This window comes from Scheffersomyces amazonensis, assembly GCF_036850825.1.
Source record: "Scheffersomyces amazonensis strain UFMG-HMD-26.3 chromosome Unknown RJT21scaffold_1, whole genome shotgun sequence".
Lineage (NCBI taxonomy): Eukaryota > Fungi > Ascomycota > Pichiomycetes > Serinales > Debaryomycetaceae > Scheffersomyces > Scheffersomyces amazonensis.
In genome coordinates, this window is record NW_027042741.1 from 1697028 (window position 1) to 1713884 (window position 16857).

General features: G+C 32.9%; 7 protein-coding genes across 7 annotated transcripts; 3 read left to right on the top strand and 4 right to left on the bottom strand. All coding sequences in view use genetic code 12, as the record gives it.

The window, feature by feature from the left end:
- Window positions 1-590: 590 nt before the first annotated feature.
- On the top strand, window positions 591-2577 carry RJT21DRAFT_117458 (uncharacterized protein). Its single transcript, XM_064880712.1, has one exon. It carries the CDS (start codon window positions 657-659, stop codon window positions 2496-2498), a length of 1842 nt encoding a protein of 613 aa, XP_064741132.1. The 5' UTR covers window positions 591-656; the 3' UTR covers window positions 2499-2577.
- HST7 (mitogen-activated protein kinase kinase) lies at window positions 2261-4300 on the bottom strand. Its single transcript, XM_064882510.1, has one exon. It carries the CDS (start codon window positions 4013-4015, stop codon window positions 2564-2566), a length of 1452 nt encoding a protein of 483 aa, XP_064741133.1. The 5' UTR covers window positions 4016-4300; the 3' UTR covers window positions 2261-2563.
- Window positions 4301-4570: 270 nt separating this feature from the next.
- WOR3 (Wor3p) lies at window positions 4571-6379 on the bottom strand (the record flags this gene model as incomplete). Its single annotated transcript, XM_064880003.1, has 1 exon — window positions 4571-6379. The coding sequence occupies one exon, from the start codon at window positions 6377-6379 to the stop codon at window positions 4571-4573; it is 1809 nt and encodes a 602-aa protein (XP_064741134.1).
- Window positions 6380-10508: 4129 nt separating this feature from the next.
- RJT21DRAFT_12305 (uncharacterized protein) lies at window positions 10509-11058 on the bottom strand. The gene has a single exon (XM_064882599.1). The coding sequence runs from the start codon at window positions 10949-10951 to the stop codon at window positions 10634-10636; it is 318 nt and encodes a 105-aa protein (XP_064741135.1). The 5' UTR covers window positions 10952-11058; the 3' UTR covers window positions 10509-10633.
- On the top strand, window positions 11058-12812 carry RJT21DRAFT_12298 (uncharacterized protein). The gene has a single exon (XM_064882567.1). It carries the CDS (start codon window positions 11165-11167, stop codon window positions 12755-12757), a length of 1593 nt encoding a protein of 530 aa, XP_064741136.1. The 5' UTR covers window positions 11058-11164; the 3' UTR covers window positions 12758-12812.
- Window positions 12813-14858, bottom strand: HGT3 (Hgt3p). Its single transcript, XM_064882564.1, has one exon. The coding sequence runs from the start codon at window positions 14732-14734 to the stop codon at window positions 12869-12871; it is 1866 nt and encodes a 621-aa protein (XP_064741137.1). The 5' UTR covers window positions 14735-14858; the 3' UTR covers window positions 12813-12868.
- Window positions 14859-16200: 1342 nt separating this feature from the next.
- Window positions 16201-16581, top strand: RJT21DRAFT_111528 (uncharacterized protein; the record flags this gene model as incomplete). The annotated part of the gene is made up of 1 exon (XM_064880004.1): window positions 16201-16581. The coding sequence occupies one exon, from the start codon at window positions 16201-16203 to the stop codon at window positions 16579-16581; it is 381 nt and encodes a 126-aa protein (XP_064741138.1).
- Window positions 16582-16857: the final 276 nt, after the last annotated feature.

Here is a 16857-nt window from a genome sequence, read left to right on the forward strand (position 1 = left end):
ACATACAAACCCTTAAGCTTATTACATACTAATTTCAGCTTAATTAGTACTGTAGCATAATAAATAATGTCAGTTGATTATATACATGAGGTGCATATGTATTGCGGTATTGATGCACCAGTATATGCCCGACTCAAAAGTTTACAAATACAAAATGTATAACCACAAATACAGTTATAACTATAACTACAACTACAAGCACTTATAACAAGATGTCGCAGACCCCGAGTCAAAATACGGGAAACCAACAAGGGATGCAGCGGAATCAGCAACCCAATACGGGCAACAGAGCCCGACAAATGAATATCCTTCCTAATCAAGTCCAACAACTCGTCCAGGCCTTAACCAACGAAGTGCAACTTTCAAAAACAGCCACTGATGAACAGGAGAAAAGACAGCATATTCAGAGGGCTGAGGGTATTAAGAAGATATTGTTGAATTATCAGGCCCAGCAGAAGGCCAGACAGTTACAGCAACAGCAGCAACAGCAGCAAGATGGTAATGTAGGCACTCAGTCTCAGGGCCAGGGTCAATTCCAAGTTCAAGGTAATGTTCAGCAACCAGTACAACAACAACAGCAGCAACAGCAGCAGCAACAACAACAACAACAACAACAACAGCAGCAACAGCGTCAACAACAATTGAACCAGATCAACATGCAGAGACAGTACCAACAACAACAACAATCCCAAACCCAGGCCGTTCAATCTCCACTAATGAGACAAAGACTTCCTTCAAATGCCCCTACTCCAGGCTCAATGCAATCTCCTAATTTATCTCAGCAACAGATACGACAATCGCCTCTTATTCAGAACCAACAAGTACCCAACCAGCAGTTGATGCAACAAGGATCACAATCATCACGTCAATCTCCAGTTATGGTCCAACGTCCATCACCTCAATTACAACAACAAATGAGACCATCACCAGCAACTTCTCATGCATCACCTCCACCATCTAGTGGTACCAACACAGCAGGAAATGTTCCTACAATCCCTGCAAGTATGGTTAGTATGGAACGGTTTAATCAAGTTAAATTGAAATTAGGTGAAGTTCACAGAAGAATTCAATTATTAGAACAAAGTAAAACAGCTAGTGATATAACTCCTGAGAGAATGGCTCAATTGGATCAAGAAATCACTGAATGGAGAGCCAAATTCCAACAATTCCAAAAGGTGGGTATTCTAATGAGGAACCAATTGATGCGTCAACAACAGGCCAATTCTGCTGGCTCAAATGTAGCATCACCAGCTGTGAATCAAGGAGCTCCTCAAGTTCTTAATCAAAATCAACAACAACAAGACTTTAATCAGTCTGCTCAATTCCAACAACAGAGATTACAACAACAGAAGGGGACACAACAGCAGCAACAACAGCAACAATTAATAAATGCTCAAAGGCAACAACAACTTCAACAAGCTCAGTTGGTTCAGCAGCAGCAACAGCAACGACAATTAGCGCAGCAGCAGCAACAACAACAACAACAACAGCAGCAACAGCAACAGCAGCAGCAACAGCAACAGCAACAGAGACAACAGCAGCAGCAGCAACAACTTAACCAACAGATCCCTCACGCTATGCCTAGTAGACCAGCAACAGCCACTCCCAAAATACAACAAGCTAAGCAAATACCAGCTCAAGCCGTGCCTATCAATAGAAACCAAGCTGGTGTAGTGGCTGCCACTCCAGCTCCATCTCAAAGTCCATTACCAGGTACTGGGACTATTAAACCACCAATTAATCCTGGACAAACTCCACAAATACCTGCTCCATCTTCGGCAACAACAGCAGTTCAACCAACTAGTGGTATAGATGCTAGTTCAGGTTCAGCAGCTTCGCCAGATTCAGGAAAATCTGAACAAAAATCTTCAATTATGGGTACTAGATCACCTTTAACACCAAATGTTGCAGGAGTTACTAAACCATCAGTACCTTTAATACCTATTTCATCTACCATTAATGTTAAACCTCCAACTATAGTGGCATTTAAATCCAATAGTGATGATACAAGACCAACATTAACTGGAGGAGCAGCCAATGGTATGAGTATATTTATGAATACCCCTGCTATAACAAAATTACCCACCTTTGATTTATCAAGTGATGGATCAGCAGGAGCATTTTCAGCCGAAAATGCTGGAGGTAGAGTATTAACTAAAAGAAAATTAACTGAACTTGTAAATACTACGGGTATAGATGAAGGAGATGGTAAGACTATTGTTGATGGAAATGTTGAAGAACTTTTATTAGATGTGGCCGATGAGTTTATTAATTCCGTAACATCTTTTGCTTGTAGACTTGCTAAACATCGTAAAGTAGATACTATTGAAGCTAAAGATATTCAACTTCATTTAGAAAAGAATTGGAATATTAGAATTCCGGGTTATGCTATGGATGAAATTCGATCGACTCGGAAATTACAACCTAGTCAAGCTTATAATCAAAAGATTCAAGGGGTTGAGATTGCTCGATCAGTCAATGGAGATATTAATAACTAACTAACTAACTAATTAATTATATATAATATATACTATATAATTTATATAATATATATGTACGCTATTTACTTATCTTTCAGTAATTTCCGTATCCCCTTTGCCCATACTTTTACATCTTTATCATATAATCCTTCACTTACTCCCTGTAAAAATCCTTGAGGATCTCCAAGTAAATCCCAGGGAGATTTTCTTGCATTATCATCCTTTATTAAACATGAATTAATAAAACTACATAAATTATCATCATAATTTAATTTAGTAATTGGATTAATTTTCCCAGTTAATGAAGGAGGAGTTTCATTAACAATTCTTTGAAGTAAATCTAGAATTCCTTCGGGTCCAGCCGATTTTGTATTTGGATTTCCATCATCTTCACTCCAAACTGGTTTACCACTAGCTAATTCAATTAGCATTAACCCCATTGACCATACATCTGATTTAACTCCATAAGTTAAACCTTGAATTCTTTCCGGTGACATATAAGTTGAAGTTCCAACAAATGTATCAGCCATTGCCAAAGAATTATTTAATTCTCGTGAAACTCCAAAATCACATAATTTAAATTCTCCCTTATGAGTCATTAAAACATTACTTGGTTTTATATCTCTATGAATAATTTTATGAGTTGTATATAAATATGTTAAACCTGATAATATTGAAAATGCTAATTTTTTAAGTATTGCTAAGGGAAATTGTCCATCAGGACATAATTGAACAATTTTATCTAATGAACCACAATTACAATATTCCATACAAATTACAATAGTATTATTATTATTAATAAATGCTCCATAAAATTCAATAATATATGGAGATCTACATTCATGTAAAATTCGAAGTTCACGAATTATTTGAGTTTGAATTTTTGCTTCCAGATCAATTGGTATAACTTTTTTAGCCATAGTCTTTTGAGTCGGTATATGTAAAATTTTTGATACACTACCTGAATTACCTGAACCTAAATTTTTAAGAGTTAATAAATCATTATTATTTAATCTAAATGAAGATGAAGTTGAAATTGGAGAAGAAATATTGGAATTTTCAGGAGGATTTATTGAATGAATTACTTGAGATTTTATTTCTGAAGGTGAAGAAGCTGTTGATTTTGTTGGAGAAATTGATGAAATTATGGTTTGACGTTTACGAGTAATTGTTGTTGAAGATGTTGGTTGAGTTGATAAATCCAAATTATGAAGTTGATTTATTATCAGATCTTGATCATTTAGGGAGGAATCTTTAATATTATTATTATTTTTTAAATTAAGTAAAGGAGCTGGTCTTATATTATTTCTCTTTTCAAGTAATGAATTAGTTTGAAAATTTAATGGAGATTCATCATAAGTATAATCTGTTGATGGAGTTGAAGTTAAAGATAACTTCTTAAAATTTTTCCTTTTAAGTGTTTTGGCCTGTAGTAAGTGATCTTGATCTTCATCTGATTTGCCAGGAATTGGTGGTAAATCTTTATCTTTATTGGACCCTAATGATGTCAGTGATCCATTATTTAGATGCATCATTTTATGTAACTGTGACTGTAATAATTTCACAATCTCTCACACTCTTAGTCGTTTCCAAATTTATCTTATTTACTTAAATTATATTCTGTCTATACTCTACTCCACACTGGACTGACCGATAGCCGTAAGTATCTACACTATGTATTACGAATGAATGAATGAATGAATGATTCACACTACTCGCGCTACTAAATGTTAATGCAATAGTGTTCAATTCACTACCCTGTATCTAAACTCTAACACCAGGCTTTCTCCAGTTGAATTCCGACTGTGGTTATCGGATGGTTGGTTGAGGCAGTATGAAACATTTCTTCATCCGGACAAAACAATCCGGTGAAAATCATCGAGACTGTAGACATCTTTGTGTAACTACAATCGGGATTGGGTGGCTGCGCTACCAATGAATGAATGAATATATATATACAGAATATATACAGCAATATATACAGAATTATATAAATATAAATATAAATTAAATATTTGGATTTGTATTGATTGAATAGTAATAAATATAGAGTACAAGAATGTTCAGAAATCAGCTTTTTGTTGCTACTGCTACTGTTGCTCTGGATAACCAATATGATCTTCTCGATTACCCATATAAGTTCTTGCAACAGGTGATAATTGAACCGTTGGTATTACCGGCTGAGAATACAGAGAAGTATAAGACATTTGACCATATTGTTGATTTTGATGTTGATGTTGGTGTTGAGGATGTTGGAGAGATGGAGGAGGTAGGGGCTGTTGCTGTGTATTTGTATTTGTAGTTGTAGTTGAAGTTGTATTTGGACCTCCATATGTTATACCTCCAGAAGGAGCCGACATCATTCCAACCGATTGTTGGTCAGGGGGTATCATAGATAATTGATGTCTAGGAACAGGTCCCTGCCCTGAAAATCCTAGATGGGAATGAGAATTAAATGCAATATAAGTAGATGCATTAGAAGATATACCAGAAACAACACTTGTCACCATAGGACTGGATATATCTTGTGAATTATTAGTATTATCCATTACAGAATTATACTTTAAATCTGAACTCTCAATAGTATTTATTGAATGAGCTTGATGATACTTTCTTTTTTTGTTACGACAAATCGAACAAACCTTATGTTTCCCTTTATCAAAGTCATCTAACGTTCTTGCACATCGATTACATTTTTCTAATTTTTCTAAATTGGTTCTACGAATCTTATCATTTTCACGACATCTCTGACACACTTTATAATTGGGTTTACTACTCTTTAAATTAAGTGATCCCAAATTATTAATTGAAGAATTAAAGGTTAGATCTTTAGATTCTGATTTCAGATCCGTAATTATTGAACCATCTAATGGTCCTGAACAATGAACACAGATTCCTTGAGCTGCCCTATTGGCCTTTCTAGTTCTTAAATTTTGCCGACATGAAGGACATAATACAAATTTTTGATCTTCAATCGATATTTCACTACCACATCTACGACAAACACCTTCTTTATCTTTAGTTTTCTTCTGCCATCTTCTTGATCTTTGACGTTGAAGTTCTCGACAATGATGGCATAATTTATATATTTTAGGCTCAGCTAAAAATTTATTGTCACTTCCTAGTCTTTGTTGAGGAATTATAATTTGCTGCTCGAATTCTTTTTTACATCGAGAACATGTTGATCTTAGCATTTGATCTCCATTAAGAGAGTATCCATTAGACCGACTTAGAGATGTATTGGCTGTAGAATTAATGGTAGTAGATAAATTCGTTGAAGTATTTGATACCGAAGAAGAAACTGACTCCCGATTAATATCACTGGTATCTTCACTTTTCACTTCAGTATGATTTACTATTTGCTGTTGAATATGCAACGGTGGAATTGGGGGAACCAAATCTTTCTCTCTACTTTGCTGCAAATCTTCAAACCCTGTAGGGTAATGCTGCATTTGACCGTTTTGGTGTTGTTGCGGCAACTGCGACAAACTTGGTGAACCAAATTGCGAATTTCCATAATAATCATGCTGAGGATGTAATTGATATGACATTTGAAATTGTTGACCATATCTAGAATCATACTGCCCTTGTGTATTGATACCATTTGTAGTTCCTATATCATATTGATTATTAACTTGTGGAGTATTTCCACCAGAAAGAGAAAATGCGTGATTTGCTGACGGTCCAGTCAATGCTCTCGGTTGTTGAGGAATTAAATGAGACTGATGATGTATTTGTTGTTGATACATTCCTGGAGGTGATTGTTGGCTAATAGGCTGCACGCGAGATTGTACTAGTTGTTGTTGATATTGTTGTTGGGGAGAACCTGCCTGTTGTGGTGGTGGTTGATACAAATTTGCATCCAATGGATTTTCCACCCCAAGAAATTGTTGGTCCATTTTGATCAAGTTAACTAATCCTAAAGGAAATGAAATTATAAACCGGCAAAAAAATAGGTAAATCTGTAACTAACTATATTCTATTATAAAAGTATTTAATAAAATATTTAGAATACAGATCCTCGATAATTCATGCAATTTTCCAATTACCACTTAAGATAAAGATAGAAAAATTTAAAATCTGATTTGATCCAATAAATGTTACCTATTTAACAATTAACAAAATTATTGATAATAGATTTCTGTAGTTCAATTAGAGTCAGATATGGCACTTTCACTAAATTGAAGTACCTTTTGATGCACTATTTTTAAACTTGTGACTAATGGACAATCAATATCCACTTAACAAAAATCCGATTAACGTTGAAATGAAAGGAGTGAATCTGTATACCAGTACGAAAATTATTTTAACCCTTATGAAGAACCAAACCCAAGTTAAATAATCTGAATCCTAAATGTCTTTTCAGTTTGAGCAATGTTAGTAAACTAAGAATCACTATAAAAAACTGAATGTAAAATAAAATAATAGTTGTTCCTTACCCTTCAAATAATAGTAATAATACAATTAATTTTTTTAATTATAATGGCACCGTTTGTTATGTAAATAGTATATAATACTCAAATCACTTTAATACTTCAATGATTATATCTTTGAAATGTTGAATTGAATAATATTAACAAGATACTAGCCTAATATTACAAAAGAACCAAAGTTAATAATAAATAAATGCCCCGAGAAATTTAAAAATTCTTTCGAATTCTAAAATGATAATGTAGAATATACCAGAATTAGATACCCAGAATAATCTATTTAAAAAATGGATAACTGGAAACTTTATTGAAGTTTAAAAAAATGAAAACAATTGTGAAATAAATGATGATCTGAGGCTGGTGATGAAGCAACAAATTGCTCCTAACGTGGTATGTTAGTGCTTATGTTATATAAAAATTGGGTCGATTCAACTTAACTATTTTTCCTCTGTATAAATTTAGATCCCAACAGTTAATTATTTCAATCTTAAATGAGAGGAGTCGCCTATCTCTCCCCCATAAGAAACTTGTGGGCCCTGTATTGATAGTAGAAATTGTTCGAATGAACTAGGACCTGCAAGGAATCCTTGACTCAAAGATGAGTACTATATGTAATTTTAATTATAGAAGTGAAAAAAGAGAAAAATTCGAAAACCTGGAGTTCCGTTTCTTTATATTTTAATTATAAATTTTCTTACTTTTTTTTGTAATTATATGATTATTTTTTTTTTATTTTTTAATTTTTTATAATTACACAGCTTTGTGTTCTCATTTTTAACCATTTTACAATTTTGTGATCCAAGAAAGTATTACAAAATAAATACTCCATTAAAATTTCTAGTTTAATCGATGAGAGAAACCACAACATAGTCTAATTAAGCAATCAAAAATACATAGAAAGAACTTGGATGAAATATTCATATAGTTAACTATTTGACAAACTTCTTAAACTTCTTTTGACATCTATTATTTGCCGACGCGAAAATAAAGGGGTTTTAGAGGCGGTGATTTAGTATTTACTCAGATGATATTATTGCAGTTTGGGAAATTGTACAATTGTATAATATATGATCCTGTATGTTTAGTCAGTCATCTCTCTAATATTTATGCATCAAGATTATGTATGACTTGAGCAGAAGATAAGCTCGATTACTGTTCAAGGCGCATCAATATTATTGCTTTTAACAAATGGAGAATTTCCAAAATAATCATTTTCGAAAGAGTAACAGTCGGCATTCAAACTAAGCCCTATTTTTGCCCACATTAGATTTGGTTATGAATATTTATAGTAGTCTAGATTACCATTAGTTAGAAGCTCTGGTTAATTAGTTTATGCAATGATACTAATGCTCAAGTATACGATTGTTTTATCACGGCTTTTCTTGCATGTATTGATCAGCGTGTTCCCTATAATGGCCTAATGCACGATAAGTAGAAAATTATTTCTGCAAAAGGGGTATGGTGGATAATCTTCCACTTTCATAGTTGCAAACGTCTGCACAAACTAGCAATTCTGGGGATACCGACTTTTTTAAAATAATATCTCAGCCTCATCGAGCTTTGGCTATAACATTTGATTAACTAAATAACCAAATCAGAGCATTTTAGTCTTACTTGTTAACGACTTAAAATAAAATCAAAAAAAAAAAGATCTATTAAATGCTTGAATGATTCTCAAGCGCGGATCATAATTACAATAATTCAGAGTAATTTTATTCCGGGACTGGATCCTCATTAACAACAAGGGTTAGTTTTTTTTGGGCTTTTGGGATAGATTAGGGTTCTGTTGGTAGATTTTTTAATTTAAGATTAAAAATAGTAACATGCGTCTTAAGATATGCAAGTTGGAGCCTTGGTTTCATGTCCGTGGCTGTCCGAAACCACACATACCAAAATATTGTCTCGTGGAGTTTGTGGAAACAATGAGACCTTGTTCGTCCTCCGTATCTTAAATCTTTGTTTTAAAGCTATATCATTTATGAGGTTAAATTGAATAGGTTAAATAAAACAGGTTTATTCGTACAATAGTTTTATTCATCGATTTTTATAGGAAGGTCTTTTTAATGAGTAAAATATAATATAGGTTTACCCTCGTAGGGTGGCATGCAGTTATTTTGAAAAATATCTCTTAATTTCATGCAAGTGTGAAATTAAGATGGTCCTATGAGAAAGCTTCTGTGTTTGCTTTGTTTACCATATCAAGTCTCAATCAGAATAGACATTCTATATGAAAAAAAACTCTCATCGAATAGATGTCGATCAAAGAAGATCTGTATCTGAAATCAATAGATTTAAATCAATAGATTTAATTTTGAGCAACATATGGATTTTTGACACAATATCTTTCCTCTACAGTTTTTTCTTCGGTTTCTTTTATTTCTACCAGCCTCAGAGGAGAATTTTTAATTTTGCAAGATGCTTTGAGCTCTCGCATTGAATTTTCGCCTAATATGTCGCTTGCGACATAATTGGAATGCATCCTTAAAACAATTTAAAAATCAGAAGGTGTTAAATATTTCGCTATCTCATACCAGTAATGAATCAGAAATTATTTTAAGGCGTTCTTGAATTGATACAAAGCTGTGTAAACTTTTTGTGATACATTTTGCTGGTTCTATTTTTGAGAAACTGTACGCTATTTTGGGTATATAACCAAGCGATCTTTCAAGAATTCATTAAATGCTTTCAAAAAGCAATTCGCTTGAATATTACTATTTTGAATCTTCAACTTTAATTGCTCGTCTGTGTTTATTGACTGAGTAATTATATACTTGTTCGTAATTATATTCATATCTGTATTCAAAATCTCAGTGAAAAAAAAATAGAAGGCAAAAAAATAATAATCTCCAAATAATAATTGAATTAGCCAAATAATGAGCTTAATTCTTTATTTAGCTTTATTAGTTTACATAGAATTATTTTTAGTCAAAACACCAATCACTAAGATTGTGATACAAAAATTTAAACGTTCTTGCTTGGTATTGCAAATCAGCGATACGTATATAAATGCAAACCCCTTAACATGCAGATATACGCAAATCGGTTCCCAGATCGCGCTCCAGGCAATCTGTGAACATTGATGCGGCTCTTGATGGAAATGTATCAATCCGTGATCCTATTTCCAAATAATTGGGGCAGGGTACATCACAAACATAAGTTATTTAAAGCTATTCCTATCAGAAATTTTCGAAGGTCTGTTGTGGGTCTTAAGTATATGTGATCATAGATAACTTTACTGTGAATAATTTATGCTTTATTCCTTTGTTTGGTTTTTTGAATACTAATAATCATTTTGGATGTACTACAATAACGCCAAAGTTTTACTCCCTTTCATGAACTATAGTTTAGGGTTGGTCTATGTATTCGTTGGATATTTTAAGTTAGGTGTACTTTATCACAATTCAAGAGTGACTGTTCCGATATTTAGAACGAGTAAGAAGCTTAAGCATATACTATGTTCAGAAATTCTTTGATGTTGCAGTTTTATATCAGACAAAAGCAGACTTCTAGATGACTTTTACTAAGATTACTAAGATTACAGATGGAGGAGACTTAACTTTTATCCAAGTACTTTTTATTACATCACTCGTAAGTGGTTACTATGTACAATTTTAATTCTAACCACGAAAACAAAGTTTATCATCTTCTATATACCGATTCATAAGTTAAATATGAGCCATCTATTGCAGATGGTCTTGAAAGTTGTGAAGAACATAGATTAAGCTAATCGAATTTTCTTCTCCAGAGAATTTGAATCACCTCTCCAGCTCTATAAGCACCTAACCCAAAAACTAAGATACCGAATCCGCGCACGGATTTCTGCCACCACAATGGATGCTTTATCAAGTCTATCTTCCCTGTAACATTATCTCTAAATGGTAATTGTGATGAAAAGTATACACCCCCACCTAATGCAACTATTGATTGAATGGCAGTACATGGCAAGCAATCTTCATCCGTAGGTATTGCCAGATTGGATCTACTTCCTCCTAAGTCTTCACCAGTTGGAGGGTTAAAGACCTTAAGGATATTAGACATCATATTGTATGCTTTAGCTTTAGAGATGATCCTCCATTCTTTTACTTATTGCCTTTAGCCGGTACCATCTCTGTTCAGAAATTTCGTGATAGTTAGTGGCGCTGCATGCAGGATATTGAAAAAAAGTTCCAATCGAACTATACACCAATTAATAATGGGCTATACGACGATACACTCTATTCTTTCAAGCGCATACGATAGAAGATTTAAAATAAGATGATTCCTCGTTTAAGTAGGTTTCCACGACCTATAGTTAAGATCCAAACTTTATCAATTCCCCAGTGGCGAAGAGGAGGTACGAAATTAGTAAGACATTTCTCAACTAATCAGTATAACTATTATCAACCATATCAAAAGTCAACATCGGTATTTACGAAATTTTTATATACGGTAGTAGCCATTGGAGTAGTGGGGGGTTATGGTTATTACATGTTTTGGCCCAAGCACACATTTCCTTCTTCTGTTGCTAAGATATTGCGAAAAGGGTTATGGGCTGAAAGTGAGAAAGGTGAAAATGATTATCAATTAGCATTGAAGTATTATTTGGAAGCATTAAAGCATTGTGATGAAATTGGTATGGATATTATTAGTGATGAATATACTGGTATACAATTGAAGGCAGCTGAAATGTTTGAACGATTAAATATGATTGAAGATAGTTTATTCATATATAATGAAATTGCCACCATATATCTTACTGCTTTATCAGCCCTTCCAGGTAGTGAAGAAGCTAAATTAATAAAGAATTTCTCTCATCGTCGTCATATAATCCAGAAAGATTTAAGAATTGCTTTGAAATTGGTTGACTTGAATAGGCATGACCCTTCATTAGTAAAATCAATACTTTTCACTCATTTAATTATTGCTCAAGATGAAATAAATAAACATGTTAAAGTGGCAAACATGGCCGAATTTAAAGATGATAAATCAAATGTTGATATCACTTTTAAAAGTCTTGATAAATCTGCCTATTTCTTAACCGATCCCAATACTGGAGAAACTACATCTATCAAAACTACTCCTGAAATATGGGAACCCTTTGCTGATGAATATTTCACAGGCATGGAAGTATTATCAGCTATTTGTGTTGGTTCAGGAGATTTTCGTTTAGCATTCCATGTTAAGATTTTAACTCTTGAATCTATGCTTATAGCAGGAATTGAACCATCAAGAGTTTTATCAAATCAATGTAATTTAGCATCTATATTATTTTTACTTGCAGGAGAACATGAAGCTCTAGAATATAAAACGAAAAAGAAGATTGCTAAATCTTTAGATATTAATCATAAACAATTATCTATTGATGAAGTTTTGTCTAGTTCAACTGAGATTGGTAAGAAGATTGCTTTAAGTTTACCAGAGGAAAGAAAGCAATTGGAAACTGCTCATATATCCAAGGATAATTTTTTTAAGTTAAGTTATAAATCATATGAATCTATATTAACCTATGCCAAGACTGTTCTCAAGGATTCACCTTCATCAAGTTCAGATTCTCAACCTCAAGTTGGTATAACAGGATTGTTCGGTTCTTCAACCACTATATCTTCTACTAACTTGACTAAATCTGTTAATGAAACAGTTGCCTTAGCAACATATAGTTTAGGGGTTCTTAATTTACATTTATCAAAATATGATACTGCTGAAAGATTTTTGAGAGAATCAAGAGTTCGAGCTAGAACTTGTGGATATGATGATTTATTGGAAGAGATTGAAATTGAATTGGAAAAATTATTCAAAGAAAAGAAAGCAAAGGCCCTTATTACCAGTGATATTAATGAGTCATCTCATGTTTCTGCTTCTGCAGATTAAAAGAAAAAGACTATGTGTATATAACTCGATATACTTGTTAATGTATTTATTTATTTATTTATTTATTTATTTATTTATTTATTTATTTGTTGATTTATAAGCGTAATCTATCTAATTTCTATTAGGAATCAATTGGCTCTCTTCATCTGTATTGTTCTTTTCCAAAGGCAGGAATATTGAATTATACATCCACTTAAATGGATTATAGTTAGTATTTTGAATTTCTTTCAATTTGTATTGATAAATCTCATCAAAGGTTGGTGGCTCAATCTCTTGTGGGATGGTTGAAAATGGTAATATACCTTCTACTGAAGCTGCTGAAGAAGATGAAGCATCAGATTTAAAACCTCCTCCTACTGAAACATTGGAACTTGGAATTATTGGTGGTTGACTTGGACCAATCGATAATAAATTTGCAGACTCTGAAGTTACAGGTCTCATCAGGGAAGGATTTCTAGCAAGAGAAGCAGCAGTAGTATTTGTCGCAGCATTAACAGATCCACTTCTACCTCTACTAGATTCACTAGTAGCTCCATAACCAGAATGGAAGGAGAATACAGAAGAATTATCATCAAACACTGATCCCATATCTTCAAGTGATAACCCTTTTGTTTCTGGAAATAAGAATTCAACAGCTAAGAAAGATATCAAACAAGAGGTTCCTGGAATCAAATAAGTTTTCCATTTAATCACATCTAATAAAATCGGGGTCATTTCTCCAACAATGAAATTAAATAACCAATTAGTAGCAGTTGACATGGCTGCCCCTTTTGATCTAACACTATTAGGGAAAACTTCACTCATTAACCATGGTACAGGACCCCAACTATAACCAAAGGCAGCATTGGTAATTATAACACTTATAACAACAACAGATGGAGTATATTCATTATTAAGATATAATGAATATGCAATAACATATAATGGGATTCCCATTAATATGGCACCAGATAAAAGAAGAGGTTTACGACCCCAATTATCCACAAGATACCATGGAGGTATAGTACTAAAAATATATATAATTGAATTTATTCCAGTCATTAAAATTGCTTGTCTTCCAACCCATCCAGCTGATTCAAAAATCATAGGAGCATAATAAGAAATGATATTAATACCATTCATTTGGGCAAACATTTGAGAGAAACAAGCAATTGATAACCTTTTTGCATACTTGGTAAATAAGTATTGATATGATCTTTCACCTCCTTCAATTCTGGCTAAAAGAATACTTTCTTTCATATTTCTATATTCAGAAACAGCAAACTCATCTTCTACATCTCCATCTCCATATAAATCAGCAATAACGATCATCCCTTCAATATCATGATTATGATCTAATAACCATCTTGGAGTTTCTACAATAACAAAACTTCCTAACCACAATAATGTACCAACAAAACATTGAAGTAATAATGGAGATCTCCAACTATAGTCATTATCTATATAAGAGAATGCGAAATCTGTCCAAATTGAAGTAGAATATCCAATAATATTTCCTGTAAATTCTAAACATGCGTAAAATCCTCTATCATCAGCTGGACTTATCTCTGATTGATAACATGGTATAATTGTAGTTAAAAATCCTATAGCAATACCACTTATCAATCTTCCAAGTGCTAAATTATTGATATTTATAGAAGTACCTTGAATAAGTCCACCAATGACAAAAATGAATGATCCATATCGAATAGTACGTCTTCTTCCTACTTTATCACCAATTTTGCCAGCATAAAAAGATGAGAAAAGTGCACCAATTTCCAAAATAGCTATCATAGTACCTATTTCTACTGGTGTTGGATTTTTGTAATAATCTTTAAAATGAGTGTTTGTCAATAGTGATGACATTAAACCTTGTTCAAACCCAAAGATGAATACTCCCAACGATACAAAGATTGACGTAAAATTCAAAAGAGCTCTTCCAACAAGGAAAGTCTCTTTGATTTGAATATTATGATGACTATCGTGGTGACTCTGCATGGTTAACTATAATGAGTAAATGAGTGAATGAGTGAATGAAACAAAGAAGTAAACTAAAGGTACTGAAAAATTATTCAAAACCGATATCTAAAGCTTGCCGGATTTGTTCTCCTGAATGCGATAACGTTACAGTATTGCTTTGCTTATCTAAGAACTTTATGATAGACTATGGATAAGCTAGATTAAGTCAAGGTTGCAGATATCTTTTGACTTACAGATTAGATATATGATATGGTCTCGTGATATTTAATGTACAAAGTACAAAGTACAAAGTACGGCCTTCTTGTAAGATTCCCCATATTAATTCCTAGTTATTGCAAAATGGCTATATGCAGGATATTACGTCATAACTTTAAGCTTGGCCTTATACTTTGTTTATTAGATAGATTAATTATTGTAATAGCTTAACTCCGTTACCTAACAACGCTTGGTAATGTAAAGTGAAGATATGTAGTTGATACGTATTTCCAATAAATATAAACGATTCTTTTATATAAAAAGTAAAATAAAGCTTAAATCACAAGCATAATATTGAATTGTGGCCAACTTAAAACAAGATAAATCGTATTTGAAAATATTGTGAAAACATGGGATCTGGAACTTCAAAGTTGAAGTACTATGTTCACTTGAAAAGTCGTTTAATAAAAGAAATCAGAGACAAAATTGCTGTGACCTAAATAGGCATCCCCCTCAGAAATATCTAGACGATTCCGTGCTTTCAATAAAATAAAACGCTTACGGACAAGACGTACACAGGAATGTAATAATAATTTAAAATTCTCGGAGTTCAAGAATTATGGGATTGCTATATGGAGCAGTATTTACATAATATTTATGTTCACGTAATTCCCACAATATATGTATTCACATAATGAGATGTGCATTCGCTGCTTCCTACTCTACGTTGTGAAGAGGGGTGTGGTGAACGTTTTTCTACAGTTTGAATACTGGTTTGGTATTGGCTAGATCTCTACTTCTGAAAATGGATGTGCTAGTGCACGTTGCAAAATATAATTCAGATATTATTACTTCGTTCCATTTGCAAATTTCAAAATAACAACAAATGCAGAAATATCGGTAATCCCTATTAGAATTCGACTCGGAGTCTTTTGTTCTAGCTCTTTATTACATACTCCGAAATACCCAACACTATACATAATTACTCTCTAATTACTACTCCCCTCCCGTTCATCACCACACAAGAAAAAAAGAAACTCTTTTTGCATTATAATTAGGGAGAAAAAAATAAACAAAAAAATAAAGTAAAAATTTCTCTTAAAGAAGCTGCAACCTTTCATTTTGCTTTATTCTTTAGCTTTCCGTAACTCTTTCCTAGTCTAAATTGCTACCAAGTGGGCCACTGCTTTGTTTCTGTACTATATTTGTAAATTATTTTGTATCTATTATAAATACTTCGGTTTTGGCATTCATTTTCCTCAGTATCTGTTTTAAGGTTTTTTTTCAATATGTCAATTTATGCTTCAATTAGTCCTAACAAATCTTATATAACAAACAACCACACCGAGTCTACTGATTCTGATTCTGATTGTAAAAGAAGAAAATTAAATCATCCAGTACCTGTTCACATAATGTCTTCCTCAAAACATATATATCAATCAAATAATACAACTACCTTAGTTAACAATTCCTTACTTAACAGTAAAAATGGTACTATCACTCCTGTATTCGAAGAAGATCAACAAATGTTAGATGATGAAATTTCTTCCAATAATAAAGAAAACTTTGAATGTCCATGTGGTTACTTACATGGACCAGGTCAAGGCAATAATCATGATATTACTGCAGTTGGGTTCTCTAGTGAACCTTTATTAAGAGGTCCTGAATAAGCAATAGAGTTTTGCGACATTATTCCCCCATCTCATCCTCCAAATCATCGCGACATTATTTCATGTCGTACTTTTTCATTTTGGTCCCTTATTTATTCCTCTCATATGACTTAAAACTGATCAGTGTCTTAACTGTGTTGAAGTGAATATAATTGTTAATAATTAATTGGTTGCTTTTGTATATATATATATATAAAAAGACTTTATTTCTGAGATAAATTGTGAATTTTCTAAAATAATATATTACAAAGTTGGGTATTTAATATAAACACTAGC